Source organism: Crocodylus siamensis, chromosome 7 (assembly GCF_052110815.1).
Source record: "Crocodylus siamensis isolate JL-2025a chromosome 7, ASM5211081v1, whole genome shotgun sequence".
Lineage (NCBI taxonomy): Eukaryota > Metazoa > Chordata > Crocodylia > Crocodylidae > Crocodylus > Crocodylus siamensis.
In genome coordinates, this window is record NC_143401.1 from 90,339,606 (window position 1) to 90,364,399 (window position 24,794).

At 41.7% G+C, this 24,794-nt stretch overlaps 1 protein-coding gene across 4 annotated transcripts in view; it reads right to left on the reverse strand.

The window, feature by feature from the left end:
• Positions 1-24,794, reverse strand: part of VTI1A (vesicle transport through interaction with t-SNAREs 1A) — a 342,273-nt gene that overhangs the window by 54,364 nt on the left and 263,115 nt on the right. The window contains exon 8 of one of the 4 annotated variants that reach the window (XM_090056594.1): positions 4,643-4,949. The exons of the other annotated variants lie outside the window; for them this stretch is intronic. Coding sequence (XP_089912720.1) covers positions 4,919-4,949 — 31 coding nt within the window. The 3' untranslated portion in view covers positions 4,643-4,918. Of the gene's footprint in view, positions 1-4,642; positions 4,950-24,794 lie in introns of those variants that run through there. 4 annotated transcript variants of the gene reach the window in all.

A 24,794-nucleotide genomic window follows, 5' to 3' on the forward strand; every position in this document is an offset into this window, starting at 1 on the left:
TGCAAATAGAGCTAGTACCATAGGGTTTCACTATACCGAACTGTCCTGAAAAGGTTATTGCAGAAACAGGAAAGCCGTCTTAGTGTTACTGTTGCTCCTTTGTTAAATGTTCTTGTGGCTAGGAATAGATGTTACATTTATCCCTGGATAGGTTGTGCTTGTGGGCACACTGAAAGCAGTGGCACTTTGCTGCCACTGATTCAATGATGCAATTCTGGGATAAGTGTACAGATATACTGTGCGGTATCCCAGGACAAACTATTACTAGTTCTTATCCAGGAAACTTTTTTAGGATTTATTTTGGGACCATGGACATGAACAACTGTAGAACTGCATTTGTTCTGACAGAAAATTATTTATCCCAGGATAAATGTGATGTGTGCTTGCAGCCTACATGACAGACTATTGGTAACTCTTCCAGACAGAGCTAAATGGTCAAACTCTGATTTATACCTGGTCTGAGAGTCAGGGTATCAACATCTTGCCCATGAACTTTAATCAGATCTGAGGAAACTCGACAGGGTTCACCAAGAGGCAAAAATATCGAAGTAGGAACAGGGCAAGAAATGTCACAAATAGGAACTTGCACATTCCTTCCTTTTTATTGTTTCAAGGAAACATGAAAAGGCATATTCACATTACAGTACAGCAGACCACGTATCACTTGAACTTTCACAGATTATCTAATATCTTATTGTCTTGCACTATACCATAACCACTGTTTTCATACTGGACCACAGTGGTTGATCCAGTCTCTGCAGATATTCCTTTTAGTACAACAGCACCTCTGATTTTCTTCCTTATTTTCCTCCACAAAAAAAAAGATGACAAAAAGGCCTGGAGGCACAGCAAAGACTTTACTTCATTGGCTCCATATTTTGGTACTGATTTTTTCAGACTTTAAGAGAACAGAGCACAACTGGTGCAATGTATGGCTGTTATCGAAAGGTATTTCAATGTAGGTTTTAGGGAAAAGATGAAGGCATGAGTGATTTAGGTAGGGTTGATGTGACACATTGGCCTCTACAAGTGATAATCCCAAGAGGTATTCTTGCTCCTTCTCCCACAAGAAAAGGAGCAGATAAGAGAGGATGGGGGTAGATGATGTACCTTGGCAAGAATTTGAGCTGTATCCACAAACTTTGTATGTGGACTGCACTGGAACCTTTTATAATATACTTCAGTAGTTTCAAGAGGTCCCGCTACAAAGTCGAGAAGACACCATAACTGCACTATCAACCTGTATGAGACTCAACAGTGAAATTCTCCTTTGCTCAAGCACTTGTAAAGGAAAGTGTACAGTAGTGTAATGTAGATGTACTTTGTGTAGATATCCAGATTCTTAAGGGAAGAATGTGACCTAGTGGTTAAAACCTGGACAGCGAGTTAGGAGTTCCCTTTCTGTCTCTTGGCACCGATTTCCTATATGATCCTGAACAGTAATTTAATTTTTCCTTGCCTTCATTTTCCAATTAGCATAATAGGATAATAATACAACAATAATTCCAGTGTGCCCTCCCCACAAAAGGATGCTGTGAGTCTTAATTAATGTGTGTTTGCTGCCTTCTGAAATCCTCTAACCCTTTGCAGTCTGTAAGGAAACTCAAAACCTGGCTGTAAATCCTTCAAAATAGGTTAGCTCGAGAATGCTCCATTTCCAACAGGATGAAGGAATTTTGATCCCTGGCTGCCACAATGACCCATGGGGCTTTTGGTGGCAGGAACAAGACAGAGCAGCTTTCAGACTTCCCTAATTTACACCAGGGGTTGGACTGGTGCCCAGACAGCCCAAAGATCAGGGAGCTATGAAGGTGGCCCGAGTTCTTCCCCTCTTCCTCCAAGAATGCTCCTTGGCTGCAGTTCATGAGCTGGGACTTCCTGGTGAGTGAACTTCAACATCTGTTAAACCAAGATGTACTAAATACTCATCCTGGAGAATATTTACCTCTTTTATATTTTCTTCATGTATTTACTTGGGCCTAATGTCTAACAATTCTTCAACGATAAACCTTGATGTTCAGTAGAACATGACATAAACTGAAGAGTTATGGGACGTATTTTGCTTATTCAGATGTACGCCGCAACTATAGACATGCAGATTGATGGGTGATGCACACCAGTGTGGAGGTTAATAATGGACACTTCTCAATCTAGTTCAAAATTTTGCATCGCAAACCAACCAAGATTTTTTTCTTTATGATATTTCCCTAGTTTAGAAAATTAGACAAGTAAAATACTGCATGTAAAGTATTTTGAGTTTCTCAGCAGAAAAGCTCAATGAACATGTCAATCAGAATGCCATATCTGAATGCTCCTAAATACTGGGGAAAGCTGGATCCAAATGTTGAAGCTTGGGCCCAGCATTACTAACAGATAAAATGAAATGATGACTTATCTTGAGAAGGCTTGATGTTTTGAGTACAAATACTTGAATCTTTGATTTTTTGAAAATGCACATTTTTTCTTATGAAACCCAAAGTGGAAATTAAATGCTCATTACATTTTTAGAAGTTATAATATTCAGTGAAGTCCAACTGTTGTCTGGACTGTGTAGGGCAAGCTAGTTTTAAATATAGCTAAACAACGTATCAGCAAAACGCTCCTTTCAGCTTCTCAAAGGCTTGCATTTGCCAATTTATAATTAGTTGCAGATTTTCAATTACTTTCTAGCTAACAAAACAGTTTCATTTGCATTGTTTACTTGCCACTTAACTCAAATTGTACTCAAATTGGTTGTTTTAAAATGTGACACAAATTTTCATGGCCATAGGAAATTCTATATATTTTAGTGTAACAAGTAGCTGTATTTTAGTCTTCAGTGATAAAAGTGTACAGAATTTGTCCAAAACTCAATCAGCTCAATCACATAATCTCAAAATACCTCCTGTGCAATTTGTCAAAAGAAGATTTTTTTTGGCAAGAACACACAAAACTACAGCAATTTATAATGAGGAGCATAAAATCAAAAAATAAGCAAAGTTTGTTTTGTGGACTAATTGAAACGAGTAAACCACGATAGACAAATTTAAATTCAACGGAAAAATCAAAGAAATTAGCCATCAAAATATCAGTCACTGCTACTGTACTTAAATATGGTCCATGGCATTCACTCTTCTTCCTCATGGTGTCAGCTTTCTTTGATTACTAAATTCAAGGTGCAAAAATGTGGGGAGAGAATGGCTCATATGATTAATTTGATTTGGAGCTATGCAGTACCAGGCAGACCTTAGCTAACTCTGTTACATGATCATATAGTATTACATGAGTTCTTCTAAGAGACTTAAAACGTGGTTGTCAACAGCAGTCTTTTGTGCCAGGAGATTCCTTTTAGAGAGAGACCCATTCCCTGCCCCCTCTTCCTCCCCGCAACTACTGACCCTCAATATTGGTTAAATAGCAAGGGCCTCTAATTTCCAGAATTTAATCTGATATTTGAGAAGCATGTTTTAGTTCCTGTTTCTAATCTGGGTTCACACTCTGTGGCTGCAAGTCACTTGTATGACTTAGTTGTCTCTTCTCCCAAATTGGAATCAGAATATTTACAGGTAGGTTCATTTATTTCTATCAGTTGCTTTGACACTGAACAAAGCAAAACTCTAAAACATATATGAAAAATGAGACACATCTACCAGCTTTCTGTTTGTAAGAACAAACAAACTTTGTGGGAAAAAACGCTTTGGGGACTGGGCTCAGCTAGATAAATCAAGGGCATCTTTTTTTACTGATGTCTCCCTATTCTGTACATTTCCAATCTACACAAAAGTAAACTTTCAACCACTTATTGCTATATTACATGCATTTTGGGGAATGTGCTGACTCATTTGATTTTATGGGAGGTTAGATTTTTTGCTACAGCCTTCGTACTAAAAAGGGGCAACTCTTGAGATGTGGTGACTTTTGCATCTCAGGACCACCATTGAGCTGGCCTTTTCCTAATAACCATTACACAGACATGCGATTCATTCTTAGGTGCTTCTACAAATGTGAAACAAAATTGGTCTCTTTCTTTTCTTGGTAGATCCTTCCTCCCATTTCTAAAGGCATCTGCATTCATTTTAAAGTAGGAACGAGGTTCTGCTTTAGGTGCGTGGATGATTCCAGTTTACAGCATATTTGAGCATTCACAAAGCCTACTAGGTAGCAGTGCTACAAGGCAAGGAAGTCTGTTATCCTCCACTTACAGATGGGGTCTGATGGTTTAATGTATTTATTTGATTGTTTGACTCATGAATTAAAATAGGAGTTGGAACAAAATACCTTGGAGGATCTCAGCTTAAATGACAAGCCCAAGGTCACACAGGCAAGGCTGGAGCAGAAGAGGACAAGTCTCTTTTTTCAGGTTTCTCAGAGTCCCAAGGTTAGTGCCTTAGCTACTGGCCCAACCTCACTTTTTGACATAATGTGAGCAACAATAAATACAGCTGGACGAACACCGTGCTAGAGTTAACAAATGGTTGCTCCATCATGATGTCCTTACCCGCAAAGAGTACCAAGATGGAAAGTTTCATAGGAGGGAGATGAAGCCTATGCGATACCCATGCAATTATATCCTACAGATCAGGGATATGGAGAAAGAGATTTTATTGACACTAGTGACGATTTATTAAAAGGAGATGCTATTGTTATAAAATGCTGATTTCCAATGTTGGTATAGTAACTGTCTCTATATTGTCAGGAGTTCTGAATCTTGACTACACAATGCAACAAAAACAGTTTGTTACTTCTAAGTTTTACCATATAATCTCTTATTCTGCCAATGTGTAAAAAATCAAAGTGACGCCCCTGATTGGCCTTTATAAAAACTTCTGCTACATGTCTCCTTTCTCTTTGCTGCTCAACACCAGGCAGTCACAGTCTTTACTTTGTCCTTCTCTTGAAGTCTCTTTTGAAAAACTTCCAATTGTTCTCTACATGCTTGCTACTTCCGCTCAACACGGTGGGTGGGACCCCTGTTAGAACAAGCACAACAGGACATACAAGGCAAGGATGAACTTTTCATTTATAAAGTAGCTTTATTAAATACTTTACTTATCATTCTCTAATTTATGCCAACTTCTTATTCGCCGCATGATAAAATATCTTCATTGATGACACACTGGTTATTTCCCCAAGATAGTACAACAAATTCAGGTCTCATAGTACTCTAGCAGAATGTCTTTTTTAAAAAAAATCTATATGCATTACCGTACCCCGGCGGTTTGGACTCTCATCAGCTATTACATTGCCTGGTTATGGAGTGTCTTGATCTAGAACTCAACCAGGTCTTAAGAGGACCCACACAAGTGAGGCATGTTCAGGGCTTCACTTAAATGGAATAGAAATGAAGTCATCTGGGGGCCCCGGCAGAGCAGAACTGGAGCCTTAATGAGCCAGATTGTGTATTTATTCACAAATCCTCTGTACCCGAGAAGAACTTGGTCATTATGGAGTGAACTTTGATTCCTTTCTTGGGCAATGGCTGGCTAGCTCAGGAAAGGTACAGTTTGTGTTTGTCTGACACGAGCAGGCGATGCTTTTCTTTGGAAGACATTTTAATTTTTATTTTAGTTTCCCTTTATTTAACCACGTGGAATGACAATGACAGCAGGGGAACACTCTTGAAGCCATAAGATTTTAATGCTCATCTGTATATGTATGCTGTAGGGAATACCATCTAATTATATTCTATGCACAATAGCAATTTAATATAAATGCTATTTTAAAAAAAATGAAGCCTACCAGTCCTCCCTCTGGTTCAGAACACCCCATTATCTTCTCCTTCTGACAGTAAGAAATGGCTATTTAATCTTACTTTTAACTTTCTGTCTTTAAATCAGTTCTAAATCCATGACAAGACTTTACATCCTACCCCACTGTTAGCAAGAATCCTTAATTGCCTCCTTTAAAAGACTTTATCCAAACCCTTTTGAAAGTTTAAATAAATTATATCCACCGGTTCTCCTTTATCCATTATTTGTTAACTATTTCAAAGAATTCTGACAGGCTATAGAAACTGCGTTGATTTGTCCCCATCATATTATCCTCATCTAGGGGCTTTATATCATCTTTAATCATTCTCTCAACTCTTTTCTTTATACTGATGTGCCTCCCAGGTCCATAATTCCAGGAATCACCCTTATCACCTCTTTAAAAGATGGAAACAATGTTGATCACCCTCCAGTAGAATAGCTTGTGAAAAAAATAATACATTCTAGACTTTTGTTATTAGCTCAGGTATTGGCCATGGCGATTCACACATTCATGACCTCTAGGCTTGATTATTGCAACTCACTAGGGATGAAGCTGCCAATGCTGAAAAAGCTGCAGTTGGTACAGAACACAGCAGCCTATCTTTCTAGCAATGCAAATTTTTGTGAGCACACCACCATGGTGTTCTGCTTTCAGCACTGGTTCCCTGCTGAATAGAGCCCAAGTCAAGGTCTCTGTCCTCATGTTCAAAACCCCCTCCTGGATGGACCAAAGCTACCCACAAGCATCATTTCCTGGAGGGTCTCACTTCGAAGGAATCGGTCAGCCACAAGACTTGGGTACATGAGCTTATGAGACAGAGCTACCTCAGAAGCTAGATCAAGAATAAAATTCACTTCTGCAAGACATCAGAATAACAATGAAACCTTGCCATCTTCAACTAATAATAAAGTAGAGATGGCCTACCTGGGGAGTAAGAAGAGATACAGTCACATTATTTAACTCTGAAACTTGTAAGGCGTTCAGCTACTATCATGAAGCGTGCATGACAAAAAAATCCAAAATAGCTACTTCGTTCTTGAGTCTCCTCTAAACAGCAGTGCCAAGCAGATCCAATGATCTATTACAAATAAATTTCTCTCTAACTCTTCCAGCCCATTTTTTGCATCCTTCTGGCTCTATCATGACCTCTGTCATTCCTGGCAAAGAAAAACAACAGGGCAGGTATTCTCCCACTCCCTTCCAATGAAAACAAATGACTGAGCCTATTTGCACTTTCTTGCTCTTCAGTCTGAACTAGATTTGACAACAGCCATGCATTAATTACGTCTTTCCGCACTTAAAGCCCTCCCCCAAAACAGAAAAAGAAACCACTCCCTCCCCACCCCCTGCAACCAAACGACCAAACTAATACCACCCAAATAAAAGGGGATAATAATGAGGGTAATATTGTAGGATTTCTGTTGAACATTACCATGCTGCTATTTATTCAACCCCTTCTCTCTGTGTTCATCACCTTATAATATAGTAGAGAAACAAATGTGGCAGAAAAAAACCAAACAGGTAGCCAAAGTGGGGGCAGACCCCTCATGTCCATCAGTGTGTAGGAACCACTATGATTTTTAAAATGATCGTATATTGGCGTTTATCATTATCTTGTGAAAAAGCTAATGCAAAGAGAGAGCCCAACACTTTGTCATGATGGCAATGAGATTTGCGACCTCTTAAGGGGAGATTTATAGCTCGGAGTCGCACATCTCTCTGCAGCTTCCGTAAGCTCTTTTCACCACGGGGAGCGCCAGAGTCCCAAAGGGAGGGCTAAGAAAGTGAAGGAAAACCTGACCACCATCAGATTCTCAACACTCAACCATCCAACCATAAACCAACCCAACAATAAGAAGGTAGCATGGGAACTAAAATGCCCAAGATTTACCACGAAGGGAGCCACAGATAGACTGGTGGACATAAAAAGGATGACGAATCCCAGCTTCACCTCCACTTCCTCTCTAGTCTATGGATCTGTTGAGTGGTCAGGAAGAGGGGCATGATCAATAGTCATGGAGAAAGGGCTTTGCGTGGCGTGTCCTGCCGCAACACTCTGCAATAGCTTTAATGCGCTAGGCAGCCTCAAAAGGAGCTGGCAACATGAAAGTGTTAAACAGCTAACTGTTCCAGAAATGTGGCTTTCTTGATAAGTAGGCCACATTGCTGCCATCAACATGTTGCACCATTTATCAGGAAGTTTTGTAATTTTACATAATTAAGTCTCAAAATAAAATAGATTTGAAGATGATATAGTAACTGCACTTAAAGTTGATGCTATTTTAATTACATTGAAAAATACAATTTGGGCAGGGGCCTTCTGCTTTATTACAGTTACTTCTGTCAAATAACTTATAATTGTGTGACAAGGTGCCTAAGCCAGTCATTGTTTTTTTTGCCTTTTTCTAAACAGCTTATGCCACTCGAAAAGGATTACTCCCTTTGTAAGTTGCTGTTTCAACTGAAGGGTACCAATTAATTAAGCTATTTACATAAAACTGTCTTGGATCAGCTACCTACAAAGATAAAGGCTGAAATCTGGCTTCTAATTGAACAAATACAATTTTAAAAATAAATAAAATAAGAATAAATACAATGTATTAACTGTAATAATACAAAGAAGGAAATTTAGCTGATAAATGCACCAGAGATTAAGTTGAAGTTTTTATCATTCAAAATTAGTCAGGAGAAATTTATCCCCAAAAGTGTTCTTTTAATTGATGTTTTATTTACTGTCACTTTAAGTATCACTGTATTGTTTGATGTCTTGTATTGTCACCTGATGGGCTGTGATGGAAGGCATAAGGCTTCTCAGTATCAGAAGACACACTTATTTTGGATTAGGTTTACTTTTCCAGGATGGAAAAAAGAAGTCCTGCATCTGACACAAACAGTCATTCTATACGCAGCGTGGAATGAGGAATGACATGATTTACCAGCAAAAACCTGGAGTTCTTTAATGCACACAATCAAAAGTAAATGGCATGTTTACCTCTCTAACTTTCTGCATTTGATTGGAGTTCATGTTACACCAGCAAAATAGAATGATTTCTACTTGGGAGCAGGCGAAACACAGCTTACGGCCAATTTAGTTCTCTCTTCCTCCAGCATTAACTACAATCCACATTGCTTTCCCTTAGCCTTGACAGATGAATTGGTGCAGGCTTTTGTTTCACTGGAGGAGCACATCTCCACCACAGGTTTACACTGCTGTAGGTACCTTCATGACAGATAGCAAAATAGTTTCAGTGTTCAACCTCCAGTGTGAAAGGTATTTTTTTCACCATCTGCCAGTGAGACAGTACAGCTGACTAATGGTTACCTGTTAGCCATGCAAAACTTCCACTGAAATGAGTGCTACAACTGGGCTTCATGGCAGGCACGGCTACACGTGCAATTAATGCAACTGAATATACTCCGTCTCAAATTGAGCCGGAGCAAACTAATCCCAATGGCCACATCCAGACATGCATGGATGTTCGGTTCCCCAGGGACAACCAGTGCTGCTGCTAGTTGTCCCCAGGGAATTCCTGTGCCACGCGCCCTCTGGCGCAATGCAAGTTACCCCAGGTTGGGTAGGGGAAGCTGGCTGCGTGGAGCCTGGCGGGCAGCAGCGTGCAGCTCTGGTTGGCCAGGCTTCAGCTTTGGGTGGTGCACGCTGCCACCACGTGCGCCATTCTGCTTTCCTTTTCCTGTGGGTTTTTTTTTTGACCCCCTAGATACCTAGAGGTAAAAAAACCTCGTCCATGCTGCTCCCTTGCAGCGCGGAGAACTACTAAAAATGCAGTATGTGGTGCCACAGAGGTGCCTGCGGCGCCACATACCACATGGCTGCACTCATCTCTAGACACAGTCAATGTTACCGTCTACTTGTGCATTTAAGCACAGTAATTTACTGTGCCGCCACATACCACTTGCATCTGATGGGACTATTAGTAAATTAATCTACTATGCCCTAATTGCCACACATGTGTAGATGGTAATGCTTTACTGTGCAGGAAATTAGTCTGCGGTGCAGTAGGGCATCTTCTGTAAGGCAGCCTCTCTTAAACCACGAGCAACATCATGCTGTATCATTGGCTAATGGATGAGAAGAATTGTTTTTCAATAAATCCCAGCTGATAATTCTTACCACTTCTGGGCCAACCTGCAAGTTTTGAGTTTAATCTAAAGGTGCAAATGTTAAGTAACTGTGCCTCAGAGGTAGGAGGGATCAGCATCTATAACAACAGAGGCTGTGAATTAAACATGCTATGCTATGCTGATATATGCCAAATCAGATCATTAAGGCTTTTGCTTCTGAAAAACACATGCTTCATACTGTGTATGGCATTAAGGGGGGAAACTGTCATCCAATGTTATGCAAGATTGAAAGGGATCTGTGGGGTCGGGACTAAAAACAATATCCACTGAAATGTCAGGTTGGAAAGCCCCCAGAATGTCTCTAGTATTTCTGCAGGTAACTGAACTGCATTTAATTGACACTCCCTGGTTTCTCACTTTGGAGACAAAGTTGAGAGCAACTGGACTCTTCTCCGGGCAGGGACTGGAACACCATCGAAATCTGCACAGAGCCTTCTGCGTTGTGGCTCACATGTGCACAACTCACAAAAAGTTAACAAACAAGCAAACGTTTGGAAAATATTAATAATATGCGTTGTCCTCTGACAACACCTTAGCTGACATGCCTCACAACCATTTTATAACAATTACAGGCTGCATTTTATTTCAGTTTTTTCCTAAATCAAATCCTAACTTTATTTCGAGTCTGCTATGATTTTTTGTTTTTTATATGGACGTGTTTTTCCTTCATGTACAATGGCGAGACTGTCCTTTGGCTGGAGCAGTCTTGTTGCACGGTGGTGCAGTATCTCACAGAAGCTTTCCAGCTGGAGCAGTAAACTTCAGAACCTGGTCACCTAGACCTCTCACAGACATATGGGATCTCTCATCAGGAGGAAATACTTAGAGGCAGCTGCAAATAATGGCAACGAGCCTAGGAGAGGCGGAATGGAATGTGTGCACGCATGTGTGTGTTCGTATGCGTGTGTATTCTGCGGGTGTGTGCATGGAAGGTGCAGGCTGTGATAATTAGGGAGGAGAAGGCTGGCGTTACAATAGGCTGAGAAAAGATGAGCTGCCAACATCAACAGGTCACATGTCAAAACAGCTCAATGTATTAGTCAGTTAACAGGAAGTGATAATATAGACCCGCTGGCTTTGTGTCAACTCTCGTACTAAATCACTTCCAGGTACCCGCTTTAGTGACTTCTTCAGCTACTATCTAAATATAATGCAAGGTAAATGTGACAATCAAAACATGGGGTGTCTTTCTTTTTTTTATGTATTTCAAGGGAGCATTATGACATAATGATGGAAGAGAGCTATAGCTACTGTATACAGCATGATATACACGACACAGCCACAAGTACCTATGTGTATATGCACATGTATGCATGCAAGAGAATTTTTTTTTCCTAATAAAAATAGAACTGAGCAGAAACTATTCTTCTCTCTGGATATTAGAATACATGTGTGATTCAATTACAACATGAAGAACTTGTGCAAACAGAAACAAGCCCAGGAGAAAGCTGTTTTCCTTTTTGTACTCCCTTTCAAGCAGTGCTTCTGAAAATCCCTGTGCATCTTAAAACAGTTAAGTGTTGCTCCTTTTTTCTGTAGCAGATTCAAAGAGGCCGCAATGTTTGTAAGGTTTCTTGCTTGACAGGCCATCATGTCACCTCTCTGCTTGCATATTGAAACTACAGCACCCCTGCGAAGGGGTTTAATACTTTCCTTTGCTATTTGAATTAGGCATGTTTTTGTCACTCAAATGAGTACATAACGATAAATCACAGACCTACTGTGTTTGGTCATCTCAAGTAAGTGACAATACAACATTTACCATGGTGTCCACTGTGACATGCATAACAGGTGTATCCATCGACCCACCTGCTATTCCACATCTCTTATCATGGTATCTGGTAAGAAAATGTAAAGCAAGGTACAAATTTATTCCACAGGAATCTCAACTTCTCCATTCCTCCCCTTTCTTAAATGCCATGTCAACAGGAGTGTGTCTGCATAAAAATATCTGCCTACCCTGCTTTATTTTCTGTTTTTTTTTCTTCTTCTGGTAATGTGGTAGGAAGGCAATGGAAAATGTAAGCAGAGAGAAGGTCCTGTATTTCAGCCCAATAGAAATGTCTATAGAACAGAAATCCAAAGACACATGTCAGCCATAGAGAAAGCCTGGGTACGTTTTATCATAGGGGAATCTACCACAGAATTTCTTGCTTTTTGCTGGCCATCTGGGTCCTACAGAATAACGTGGTCCCTGACACAATTTAGGGCAGTGCAGATCAAAAACAGGACCCTGATATGGAGATAATGTTGATTTAAAAGTCAGGGACACACGCAGAGCTCTGGAGCAGCGCACTGCTTTCCACGGGCCAATTCCCAGAGAAGCCGCTGCAGAGTGAATCCGGGGAGGGTTCTGGAGTCTCAGCTGTATCAGAGCCTCTTTTTTTCTTGCACGTTACTTCATCATTCAAAGTGACATCCATGTTCTTCCTCACTGTCAGTGGAAGCAGAAAACTTTTCTTTACTTCCTGGACTATGCCCCTAGACGGCTTTTTACTTTTCTTTAAAAAAAAAAAAAAATTACGTTGTGATCCGTAATTCTGAGCAATTCTTTGGGATGCAGTATGTATGGAAGAGGCGATGCAAAACAAAACTGAAGTTGCCTTCTTTGCATGTGTGTCACAGGTGACATTTCTTCTTCTACTAAGTCAGAACAAGTGACTTATGGTTGACATGGTTTTCTCTACCATTCCCACTCCACTCCAGATCTTATAAAGTGTCTTAAAAAAAAAATTAGACCTAAAGCAGGCTCGCTTGCCTGGCAGAGATCTGAAATGTTTCTTTTCATCAGACCCTTGGCAACTATCCTTGGGGAAAACTAGGAGTAATGGTCACAAACTCCTGGGAGACTGTTTCAGGCTCAACATTAGGAAAAATAACTACTTACCAACTAGGGTTTCCAGACTGTGGAATAGGCTCCCTCCAGAGGTGGTGCAATCGCCTACCCTGGCAATGTTCAAGAGGAGACTGGACGGTCACCTTGCTGGGGTCACTTGACCCCAGTTGTCTTTCCTACTTGGTGCAGGGGGGTGGACCTGATGATTTTCCAATGTCCCTTCCAGCCTTATGATCTATGAATTATTATCTCATGATTTTTATTCTTCATACAGACTTGGACAAGAGAAAATGACTCTTCTAAAGCCATTTTCACTGTTGAGGTTTTAGCCGCACAACCAAATTGAAAGCCACTGCTGCATACATAGGATGCTTTGCCTGATGCTGAAGTTCACCCAGCAGCTAGCTGCAAGGTAAGATTGTATTTTTGAAGGTGGCATCCATTTTCACGGCCACCGGGTCCATATTAAGATACACCAGCTGAGTTACAAAGAAGAGAATGGGCTCATGAAAGAAACACATGAGCTCTAAATGCTAACATGACTTTCTGTTTGCAGGAAAGCCAGAGCCCTTTCAGTATACCCTCGAGACTGTGTCCTTTTGTCTCCTCAAGCAAACAGTGTGCTGAGGAAAGTTTCCTGGATGGCAGACTTGAAAGTTGGTGTCTCCTGTATCCACAGCACATCGGCAGCTGCAAGTTAAGAAGTTGTCCAGTGAATGTTCATGACCATGACCTGGAGGAGTCACTTCCAGGAGTAGGGACACCATTCAGACCCCATCCATACCCATTCTGACCTATGGGATATTCATAGCTTTTCTGCTAGGAACTCAGCCCTTATTTCTGGCTGAAAAATGACCGTAGGTTTATAAGGACTTCCTGCTGTTACTACTCTGGCTATGATCTGCAAGTGAAAGGCTCTGTAACCCATTACTGATCTCTTGAACGCTCTCATTTACAAAAGAGACTCTGACCTGATACTTAATTATTAGGATGAAATTTTACACCAAAATATTTCACTGGGATTAATGACTTACCCAAGAGTGTTCAGATACTAGAGGGCTGGATACCTTAAAAATAACCATGTATCATATAGGTATTCACAGATATTAACGGTGAGCTTACGAATCTCGAAACTGCCAAACAAAAGGACGGCTCTTCTTAAAAGCAACATATTAAAGAAAAAGCAGCACATTTTGTATATTTGTCCCTGAAAAAAATATTACTTCAAAGAACTGAACAAATAATTTGTACATCCTTAATTTTCCCCCAGGCATCAAGATAACTCTAGTCCTAATGAGTCCTTTGGAGATTTTTGTTTTATCCTATAAAACTAAAGGGAATGTCTGACAAAATAGGAGTGATTCAATGGAGAGCACGGGGGGATGGTCTTGAATGTAAATGTATCGAAGATAATCCACTTTTTTAGACTTTAAACAACCCTGTCTCTCTACATTCCTTCTCCAACTCTCTGCGCTTGGAGGGAAGCATCTTGCTTTCCACATGACCCCAACATGACGAGCACCTCAAGAGCTTTACTTTTTAAAATGTACAATCATTTCTCACTAGCTGACACTAGCTGTTGACCTGTGTGATTTGTTATCTTTGACATGAAGTACACAAAAAGCTTTAGAAACTCTGCATACAGGCCCATCTGTTTAGTGTTACCCTATTTATACCACTCTTTCTCCGTGAAATGTTTGAATGAGACGTATACGAAACACTAATACTAAGTACAGCATTCAGCAAATGTTAATGACTGCTATAACTCATCACATCTCTCATTCTCGACTCTTTACAGAAGCAATCTGTGATTTACTGGAACTCTTCATTACTGGCTTTTGTCACTGGCTTGGGGAAATGATATATTATTTTATACAGCATAATTTGCATTCCCCTAGGATGGAATTTAAACCTGGTCGTTTGGAAGTATGAATGGTAAGTATGGAAGGTATCCCACCTCGCCGCCACCATTGAAACCCTATGGTAATTAATTCTGTTTCTTTATAATGCTATATATAAAGAGAGGAGGCAAGTGCTAGCTTTGAAGCGGCTGATGACATCCGGGTGGCGGAAAAAAAGGTGCACTAGATCATTTTCTTAAACTCAGCTTTACAGCTGGGCAGGAAACTGGTATCCTGGCCCACACAGGTTTCTGAAATATTCCCAATTCGACATCGGAAGGCAAACAAGAGCATTTAAAGTGACAGACAGGGAAAGAGTATTCCTACCTCTTCCAGAAGAGCCACCTCCCAGTGACTAGTGCACATCCCTCTGGTTTGTCAGACCAAGATTCAAGTCCCTGTTCTCAAACCTCAGTCTCCCGCATCCCAGGTGAGTCCCCTATCCACCATGGGCTTGGGTAATCTGGATGTCTCTCAGGCTAGAAACAGACGTTGCCGAATGGATTTGCTTCACTGGGCAAAATGCACATTGCCCTTTGCCCCACCCATGATGGTGTGGGACAAGGGGCAACATGATCTCCCTTCCTTCCCCACTGTCCCAGGCCTGCACTGTACGTCTGGGGCAGGAGAGAAAAGTGTTTCCCCACTCAGCCAGCGCTGCAGGGCTCACGGGGCAAGGGAATACCTGGTGCTCCCCAATGCCCTAGACCTGCAGGCCTGGAGCAGCAGGGAACAATGTGGGTCTGACCAACGTGGGTCTGTGGCAGCCGGGAAACGCCGGCTGTTCTCCCACCTAGCCAGCCCCACGTGGAAGCACTTTCCCCTGCTGCACCGGACCCGCCATTAGTCTCAAGCAGTGGGGAAAGGGGGAATTTCCCCTACCCAGCCAACTCCCTGGGGCTGGCTGAGAGGGGAAACACTTTTCCCCCTGCCCTGGGTCTGTAGCAGTGGGAAAAGCGGCGTTTTCCCCACTCAGCCAGCCCCGTGAGCCTGGATGAGCAGGGAAAGCGCCACAAGGTAATGGACATCCACCACAATAAAGTGGCAGAGTCTATTACCACCTTTTGTCGTGCCACTGACTTTTGCGTCACGTGGTGCAACAAAGGGTACGGGTATCTACTTGTTCTGCATTTATGCTGCCTTGATGCTGCATTCATGCAGCACAAAAGAGAAATAAGATGATGCCTATTTCCAGCCCCCGCTTCCTTTGCTGGAAGTGTTCCAGTTTCTGTAAGTGTCTTTTGGATCAGGAATCTGATGCTGGAGCCCCAAGAATGTGCAACGACTGTTTGGAGAGAGGAGTAAAAATACATTTTCATAGTTTCACAGTTTCTAGGGTCGGAAGGGACCTGAGTAGATCATCTAGTCCAACCCCCTGCCATGGCAGGGAAGAGTACTGGGGTCAAACGACCCCAGCAAGTTGTTCATCTAACCTCCTCTTAAACACCCCCTGGGTAGGAGCCTGCACCACTTCTCTTGGAAGTTGTTCCAGATCCTAGCTGCCCTGACCGTGAAGTAGCGCCTCTTGATATCTAGCTTAAACAAAATTCTCTCGTTTTGACCAAAGATTGCCTAAACTGGTAGTTAAGCACCTGGTAAAAAAAAAAAAATGTTCACTTTGACAGATCTGTATTTTCTGAAAAAAGAGTGTTTTGCTGAAAAATTCCCAACCGGTTTACATGCCACGGAGACAAGCATGGAGATTAGTAAGGATTAGGTAAATTCTAGGGCAGGGTGACACCTTAGAGGCTAACTGGTTCAAAGAGGAATGAGCTTTCTGGGAAACAACCTATTTCATTAGATGCTAGGGAACACCTTCCTTACACCTGATGAAATAGATCTGTTGCCTACAAAAGCTCTCCGAACTAGTAGGAGTAGGTAGGATCCATGGGATCAGGGAGTGCGCAGAGCTGATGTGCAAAACAGTGACGGTCACTTCTCCAACAGCAACAAGGAGAGAGCACAACGCAAGCAGTCAAGCCACCTTACCCCCGTGCCAACACAGGATAGGGGTATGAAGGTCTTGGGTACAAGTGATATATTTCTTCAGCTGTATCCCTCTTCAAAGAATCTCCTATTATTAGTCTTTGCAACTAATATTGGTATTATAAGCCTTAATGGATGGATAAACCTGGGACAGGTCCAGTCTCACCTACTGAATGGGCGACAGAGCGTGAAAGCAAAATTCGTGAGTCCTGATGGCTAGGTCTCCTTTCTAATGGCTAGCAACTCCATTTCCAGGGCGCTGTCAGGCTTCTGCTGGCGTAGCAAACCCAGAATGCGCTAGGTTTACAGCAGTATCACCAACCACTGAATATTTTAGATGAACTCCTTCCATTTATTAACAGAATAAAACCGAAAAATAAGTCAGTCACATGCATTCAGTGGCCTAAGAATATGTCCAGTTCCAAATGTCAGTGAACATTTTATTATATTTACAATGAAACAAGTGCTAGGATCCAAAATTAACAATAACTCCTTATTGAAACAGCACATCCATTTGCAGCAAGAGACACTAAACTAGTACAAAATGGAAACAGGATGATGTGTGGCTCAGAAAGTTTAAGAACTTGTGCTTCCTGTTATATCATCTCAGGCTCATCCTTTCAAGCCGTATTATAAATTAAAGAGCTATAATGAACTCTGTCATGAGTGGGGGTTTGGGCCGAAGCAACAATAATACATTTGAAGCAAGAAAAATCTATTGGGACCTATAATACCAGCATGCCAGCTTTTTCAAATTAACTGACCACAACTCGCAAACAACTATTAACATGGTGACTGCGTGGGGATACAAAGATATGCAGTGTCTGCACTGGTGAACCACAAAGTATTTTTAAAAAGGGGGGTGAGTGGGGGGAGAAAAGGTCTCTCTACCCCGGGTGGTTGCTAAGACAATGAACTTATTCAATCTTTACAATCTTTTGTGCCTCTTTATAGGAATAGTCTCCCAATTTACCAAATTATAGCTGGTAGTTGCCTTAACATAATTTGTGTGCTAAACCGATCAAAATGTTCGCAATTGGGCTAAACATTATGTTAAATCAGCGGTTATGTATCACAACACTGTATATAGATATCACATCAAAATCTTCTTTCAGCTTTGAAAGCAGATTATAAAATCGTCTTAAGTGCACGGTATAATAGGGCCACCCAGGACATCCAAACAGTAATTATTTTTGCATTGAATTCAAGAGTGGCAATGCCAATCCTGTCTCTACTACTCTCTTCGCAAGCTGCTACAGGGTAGAGGGCAGAAAGCACAGAGTTAAGGGATGGGACCTTCGCAGCAGCTCGATGAATGCCAGTTGGGAGCTGGTTACATGAGAAGCGGTGCTGGATCTACCCGTCTCAAGGAGATAGGGCACACCACATCGGCCTCCAGCGGCACACAGTGTGGAAGTGCTGAGGTCAAGCTAAATCCCATGTCTTGCCACACAGCACAGCAACACATTGCTATTACACTAGCAGGCCAGTTTGGATTATTTCATTTCTGCTTTTGACTCAACAAGAACTGATGGTTGGAAAACCCCAATCATCTATACCCTCAAATAAAGTCATAACGTTTTTCAGATTTTTTTTTTTTTTTAAACAGAATATGATTTCATAAGGGCACACATGTACTTAAAAAAATACTCTGGTGGCAAACAGGCCTTTAAAATATATTAGTTTCTATCTTTTCCTTTTTTCTTTTTTTTTAAAGCAGCAAATGAGGAAAAACACATACATTTTGGGGACAAATGAACCACCTGATGCTAATGCGGTCAGATATTTGTGAAACCCTGTGTCCACATTTTAAGTCACGAGTGCCAATTTGACAAAACAGCGAGTCCATTTTCGCAATCATTTAACAACAAAGTTATTTGCAACGCAAGAAATATAATAAAGGTTATTTTTATAATCAGGACAGTGTATTTTTGTCCCCATTTTCTTACACTAAAATATGAGAAAAATCTTTTTTGGCTCAGACTATTAAAAAGATTCACCTCAGGGTAGAAGTCAGACTAACAGACTTTCAGCTGAAAGTTTGTAAGTCTTAAAAATCTGCAAGCGAGTGAGAGCAGCTGGCTGGAACGGGAACATTTAAGCAGCCTTAGCCATGTCGCAGCTTCTATTTCTGCTGTAATAGGTGTGGAGAAGAAGGGAGAATACTTTTGATACCACGTTGTAAGTTTTCCGTGGAATGGCCATTTTGGTTGGACATCTACAAAGCCAAAATTAGATGACTGAATTTTTTGGAGGAAATTTAAAGGGGGATTTGAACGGAGTATGGCAATGACATATATAGCTAAAAAGTACACAGCTCTTTTTCAGTGGGGTGGGAAGGAAGTTTACTAAGCCCCTCACTTGCAAGTCCAAGGAGCTCTAATTTCCCCGTACTTCTTCACCCTTTGGGCTTGAATATGCATCCTTACAGCTAAGCAGTGAGGGCTGTGCCTTTCGTTGGAACTAATCAACCTCACCTCTCAATTGCCCAAAAAACCATGCATTTGGCAACGGGAGAGGGCCTTCATTTTAAGGGTGGAGTGCCTGCTCCGCAGCACACACTGGCTCTACCAGCCTGGGAGCGCAAATCAGTTAAGAGCTTGCAATGCGATACAGCGTGAAAATGAGCCACGGCTTTGGCCTGCATACCCAGGGGCTTGCATCATGGTAGGAGGCTGTTAGCTCTTCTTCATCTGACACTGGTGAGATCACGCCTGAAATACCGCAGGTCTTTTCTGGGAACTGATTCTCAGTAACAGAGAGCTGTGGACAAACTCGGAGGAAATCAGACTGGCAAAACAGTCACTAAGAGGAATGAAGGATGAATTTATGAAATAGCATTTGGAAGACTACGTTGAGTTTGGATAAGTATGAGTTTAAAAACTACTAAGGGTGATGTGTTAAAAATGAATGGAAAGCTGTAAATACTACAAAGACAGGACCCATTTAGGCTAGTAAAATTGAGGTGTCATGGTCAGCAATGACCACGGAGAAAAAAATGTGTTAGGAGGTAAAAATATGTGGATATATATGACTGTCCCATAACACCACGTTGAAGACACAATTTCAAACTCGCTGTCTATGGAAAAGTATTTTTGCATCTTGCAACACTTAAAGCAGAAACAAGCAAAGCAGGATAGACCAGGTTGCTCTTGCTCAGACTTATTAATTTGCATCTCAATTACTGCTGCATCTTCTCCTCTGGCCTTGGAAAATGCCATCTTGCCCTGGTCACATCCACTTCGAATGCTGCCAGAAACATTATTTTCTTCACTCATTGCTTAGACCATGTAACCCCTATTTTTGTACTGTGTGCTGGCTTCCTCAACATGAGCCAAACACGAGTGGATCGTCTTCACTGTCAATGCCTTTCACAGCCTCCACACTTATGATCTTTAGTTCATTATGAGAGGTTGACTTCCACTTCTAATAGGCCCATGTTGCCAAATTTTCATGCACGCTTTTGTGCTTTCCTCATCCTGCTCCCCCTTCACGCCCCTTCTGGAAGCTCCTGAGAAGAGCTCTGTGCAAATATCTGCAAAACCACATTATTGTTCTCCTTCAAATCCCTGCCAAAACTCTGTGTTGCTTTCATGCCCACCAAAAAACTTGAATATGGGCAGGCTGTAGTTGTACTAAGACTCCTGTCTATCGAAAAAAGGGAAGAGGGAGGACCTGCGCAACTATAGGCCCATTAGTCTTAGTTCAATCCTGGGGAAACTCTTTGAGAAGATGTGCAAGGAGCACATCTGCGATGGGCCTGCTTCAGGGATGATGCTCAAGGGCAACCAGCACGGTTTCATTAGGGGCAGGTCCTGTCAGACCAACCTGATTGCCTTTTACGATCAAGTCCCAAAAGCATCGGATGCAGGTGTCGCCGTGGACACAGTCTTCCTGGACTTCAGCAAGGCCTTTGACACTGTCTCCCACCCCATCCTCATTAAAAAACTAGGCTACTGTGGCACTGATGCCTACACAGTCAGATGGATTGCAGATTGGCTGAGGGGTCGTACTCAGAGGGTGGTGGTGGACGGGTCATATTCAGCCTGGAGGGAAGTGGGCAGTGGAGTCTCCCACGGCTCGGTCCTTGGGCCCGCGCTGTTCAATTTCTTTACTAGTGACTTGGACGACAGGGTCAAAAGCAGCCTGTTTAAATTTGCTGATGATACCAAGATTTGGGGTGAGGTGGGCACGCTAGTAGGGAAGGACAGATTACAGTAGGACCTGGACAGGTTACAGGGGTGGGCTAACGAAAATAGGATGGGTTTCAATACAATCAAGTACAAGGAGCTGCACTTGGGCAGTAGGAACCAGCAGCACACTTATACGCTGGGAAACTCCTTCCTCGAGAGCATGGAGACAGAAAGAGATCTCGGAGTCATTACTGACTCCAAGATGAACGTGGGCCGACAATGTGAGGTCACAACTGGCAGGGCTAACCGAAACTTGTCGTGCATCCACAGGTGCATCTCAAGCAGGGCCAAGGAGGTGATCCTCCCCCTCTACGTGACACTGGTCAGGCCACAGCTGGAGTACTGCATCCAGTTCTGGGTGCTGCACTTCAGGAGGGACGTGGACAGCATGGAGAGGGTCCAGAGGAGGCCACTCGCATGATCCGGGGACAACAGGGCAGACCCTACAAAGAGGCTACGGAACCTGAACTTGTTCAGCCTTCACAAGCGAAGGCCGAGGGGGGGACCTGGTGACCGTCTATAAACTCACTAGGGGGGACCAGCAGGGTTTGGGAGAGACCTTGTTCTCCCTAGCACCCCCCACGGTAACAAGGAATAACGGCCACAAGTTGTTGGAGAGTAGGTTTAGAGTAGACATTCGAAGGCACTATTTCACAGTCGGGGTGGCTAGGACCTGGAACCAACTTCCAAGGGAAGTGGTGATGGCTCCTACCCTGGGGGGCTTGAAGAGGAGGCCTGATGTTTACCTGGCTGGGGTCATTTGAGCCCGGTTTTCTCTCCTGCCCAGGGCAGGGAGTCGGACCTGATGATCTACAAGGTCCCTTCCGACTCTACTTCCATGAATCTATGAAAAAGCATCTCAGTGACTCCCTGAATGTCCATGCCTGTCAGTGTGTTGCCTCCTGCCTTGCATTTAGGCTATAAGTTTTTTGCAGTAGAGATCATCTCTTTTTGTTCTGTGTTTGTACAGTACTTAGGGAAGTGTGATTCTGGCCTATGATTTGGCTTGTAGGTTCTATAATGACTTAATGTTTTCATTTCTCTTTCTCTCTTCTTAAAATTCTATCATTCAGCCTGATTCTTCAATGATTCATTTGCATGAATTACCATTACATAGGCAGAGAGATGGGTAGAACAAGGGAGCGTACCAAATTATTATATACACTAAAAACTGTGCCAAACTTTCAGATTACTGTATATAGATAATTGACATTTGGGTGGGGGGAGGGTTAGTAAAAGACAACAAACGTGTTTTAATAAATATTACTTTAGTCATGGGCAACTGGTGTCTCCCGAGTCTGGGGGCGCATCAGCAGGGCACAACTGCTGGGGGAGGGTCCCTTGGCAGCCAGCTGGCAACTGGGAGGGGACTTCCACCGCTGGCACTTCCACTGCCACTGGAGCCAATTTCAGAGGGGGCACTAATGCTCTCCATGCCCCCTACCAGCTGGAGCACCCACTGTCAGAGGGGCACCAGTGCTCTCAGAGGGGGCACATGTCCCCTCATATTCCCTCTATGCATCCCTTACGACTTTAGTGGAGTTTGTATGGTATGATGGAATTTCCTACTCATATAGCGCCCATCACTATGGTCCCTGGGTACCACTCAAGTGTTTAACAACATTGGGCATCTTTACACGTGCTCCGGGGTGGGCACTTGAATTATAGCAGCTCTCCAAGAGCCACTCAAATTAAAACACCTGCAGTGTCTCATGTATTCAGCTTCCTGTGCTCCAGAATATGCGGCAGGGGTGCTTTAATTAAAGCTCATTTGACGAGCTCCCACCATTTTGAAGCATGCGGACGCTGAATACACGAGACTCTATTAATCAAGGCTGTTCCAACACACTGTTATTACGGCATATTGCAGCAATATCCCTGCACATCTCTAGGCACTCATTAGCTTTTTCTTGGATCCCCCTGCTTTCCTTTGCTTTTCTACCTGTACTTTGGGGATATAATGCAACAGTATATTTAACTCTGACCAGATTGAAAGATGAACAGTTATGTTTTCCAGTGAATAAGAAATAATATTATTTCTCCTAAAGTTGGGAAAAAAGGACAAGCTTCTTTACAATAATTTTAAAACTATTTTATCGATGAACTTATTTGTAATTTTTTTAGCCTTAACAACATTGTTGGTGCTTTACAAGATGGAACTGGAAGACTGGAAGCACCTAAAGGTGCAATCCTCCTGAAAAACGCTGACCATTTGTTTCAGTCACAATACAGTAACCAACTCCGTCAAGGTCTAGAGCCCATCCTTCTCTGCAATGGAAATGAGGCCACTGTGACAACACAAAACCAGCGTATACCCTCGAAAAGTAAACTGCTCTACTTTGCCTTTGCATTTATCTAGTATTTGGTTATTATATTGGGATGATATATGAGTTAGACCTGATCCAAAATGTGGAACAAGAAGATTTTTTTGCTTCAAATACAAAAGCAAAAAACTCCACAAAAGCTGCAGGGTAATGTTTCCCATTAACCAGAACATACATTTTCAGACGTAAAACTGCATGCTTTTTTCCTGACAATAATTAACAAATTATTGTATATCATTAAAAAGTACATCCCCTAGATAATGACTTTACTGGTTCTCTATACTGACGCATGCTGCCAACCTGTTTGTTTCTTGTGAAGAAGAGAGAGAGAGAAGTCCAAAGCCCATTGCTGCAAGCCATACTTTCAATCCGTATCTTCTACATAGTTTTGAACTATAAAAAAAGAAAATCCCCTTCTAAAACTTAATATAGAAAAATTAGCATGACCAAAACAGTTTTAAACCTTCTTCTTCAAATGAAAGTGCAAATTGAATTTGAAACTACAACTGAAGTAACAGTTGTTTTAGCAAATAGCAATTTGTACTGATAACTTCATTTATGCAATCATGAAACACCATTTTTGCATCTGCATTATTCTTCAAGATAAATCCAAAATTCAAGAAGAGTAAAACTGAATAAACAAGGGTATCTGTATATTTTAAAATGGCATGCTTTTATTCGTCTTCCTAATACCAAATCAGCACAATAAAACTGCTATTTTAGGGAAGTCTTACAAAGTTTGAATGAGTAAGTGTACTTCATTACAAATGATAAAAGTTTCTTCTCCCCTACATTGAATACAGGTAATTTCAGAAGCAGTGGCTCATAATTATTCACTGTTGAAAAGCTTTAAAAAGGTCCATATTGAAAATAGTGACCTCCAGATTCCCCTCAGAATGAATGGAGGAAAAAATTCTCATTTTGCTGAAATGCCGGTTGATAACTGAGTTAGGCAAAACACGTATTTCTTCATTACAGTACGGTGTGCAGGTTCATTTAAATAACAATATCCAGCATAAAAGTCACAAAAGAATTATCTAGCCATTTCCATATGTTGAAATGCATTATTAGTGATAACAATGGGCACACTGAGTAAATAAATGAATGCCTTTTATTTGCAGCATTATTTTCAATTATTTAGCTTTACAGAATATCAAACTTGATATTCAACATCGTGGTCAAGAGTTTTTGCTTGTATAACTTTTGAACTGGAATTGACATGCTTAAACGTCTCTCCAGTTTTTTTTCAGAAGAAAGTATAAAACCACACTGCCCAATCCGAGGGGATATCATCACTTCTCTAAGACATTTGAAAGCCCCCTCTTAATATTTTCCATGCAAAAAATTTGATCAAAATTGTGGAATTAGGTTATACATGCAATATATCAATTTCATTACAATAGAAAGCCATATAAAAGTGACACTGATGGACCCTTAACTCACAAATACCAGGGACCTGAGTGCTAACACAAATTATAAAGAGATAGATATATCTTGAAGTAGGTGTTGTATATTAAATCATCTTTTCACAGATTAGATCCCAATATAATTACAGGCAGTCCTTGATTTAAGACGTTTCGAGTTCCAACAAATGGCAGTTACAATGTTTATAAATTGACACCGTTTTGACTTTCTGACATCGGTCTCGACTTTACGATGCTTGATTCGACAACACGCCAGC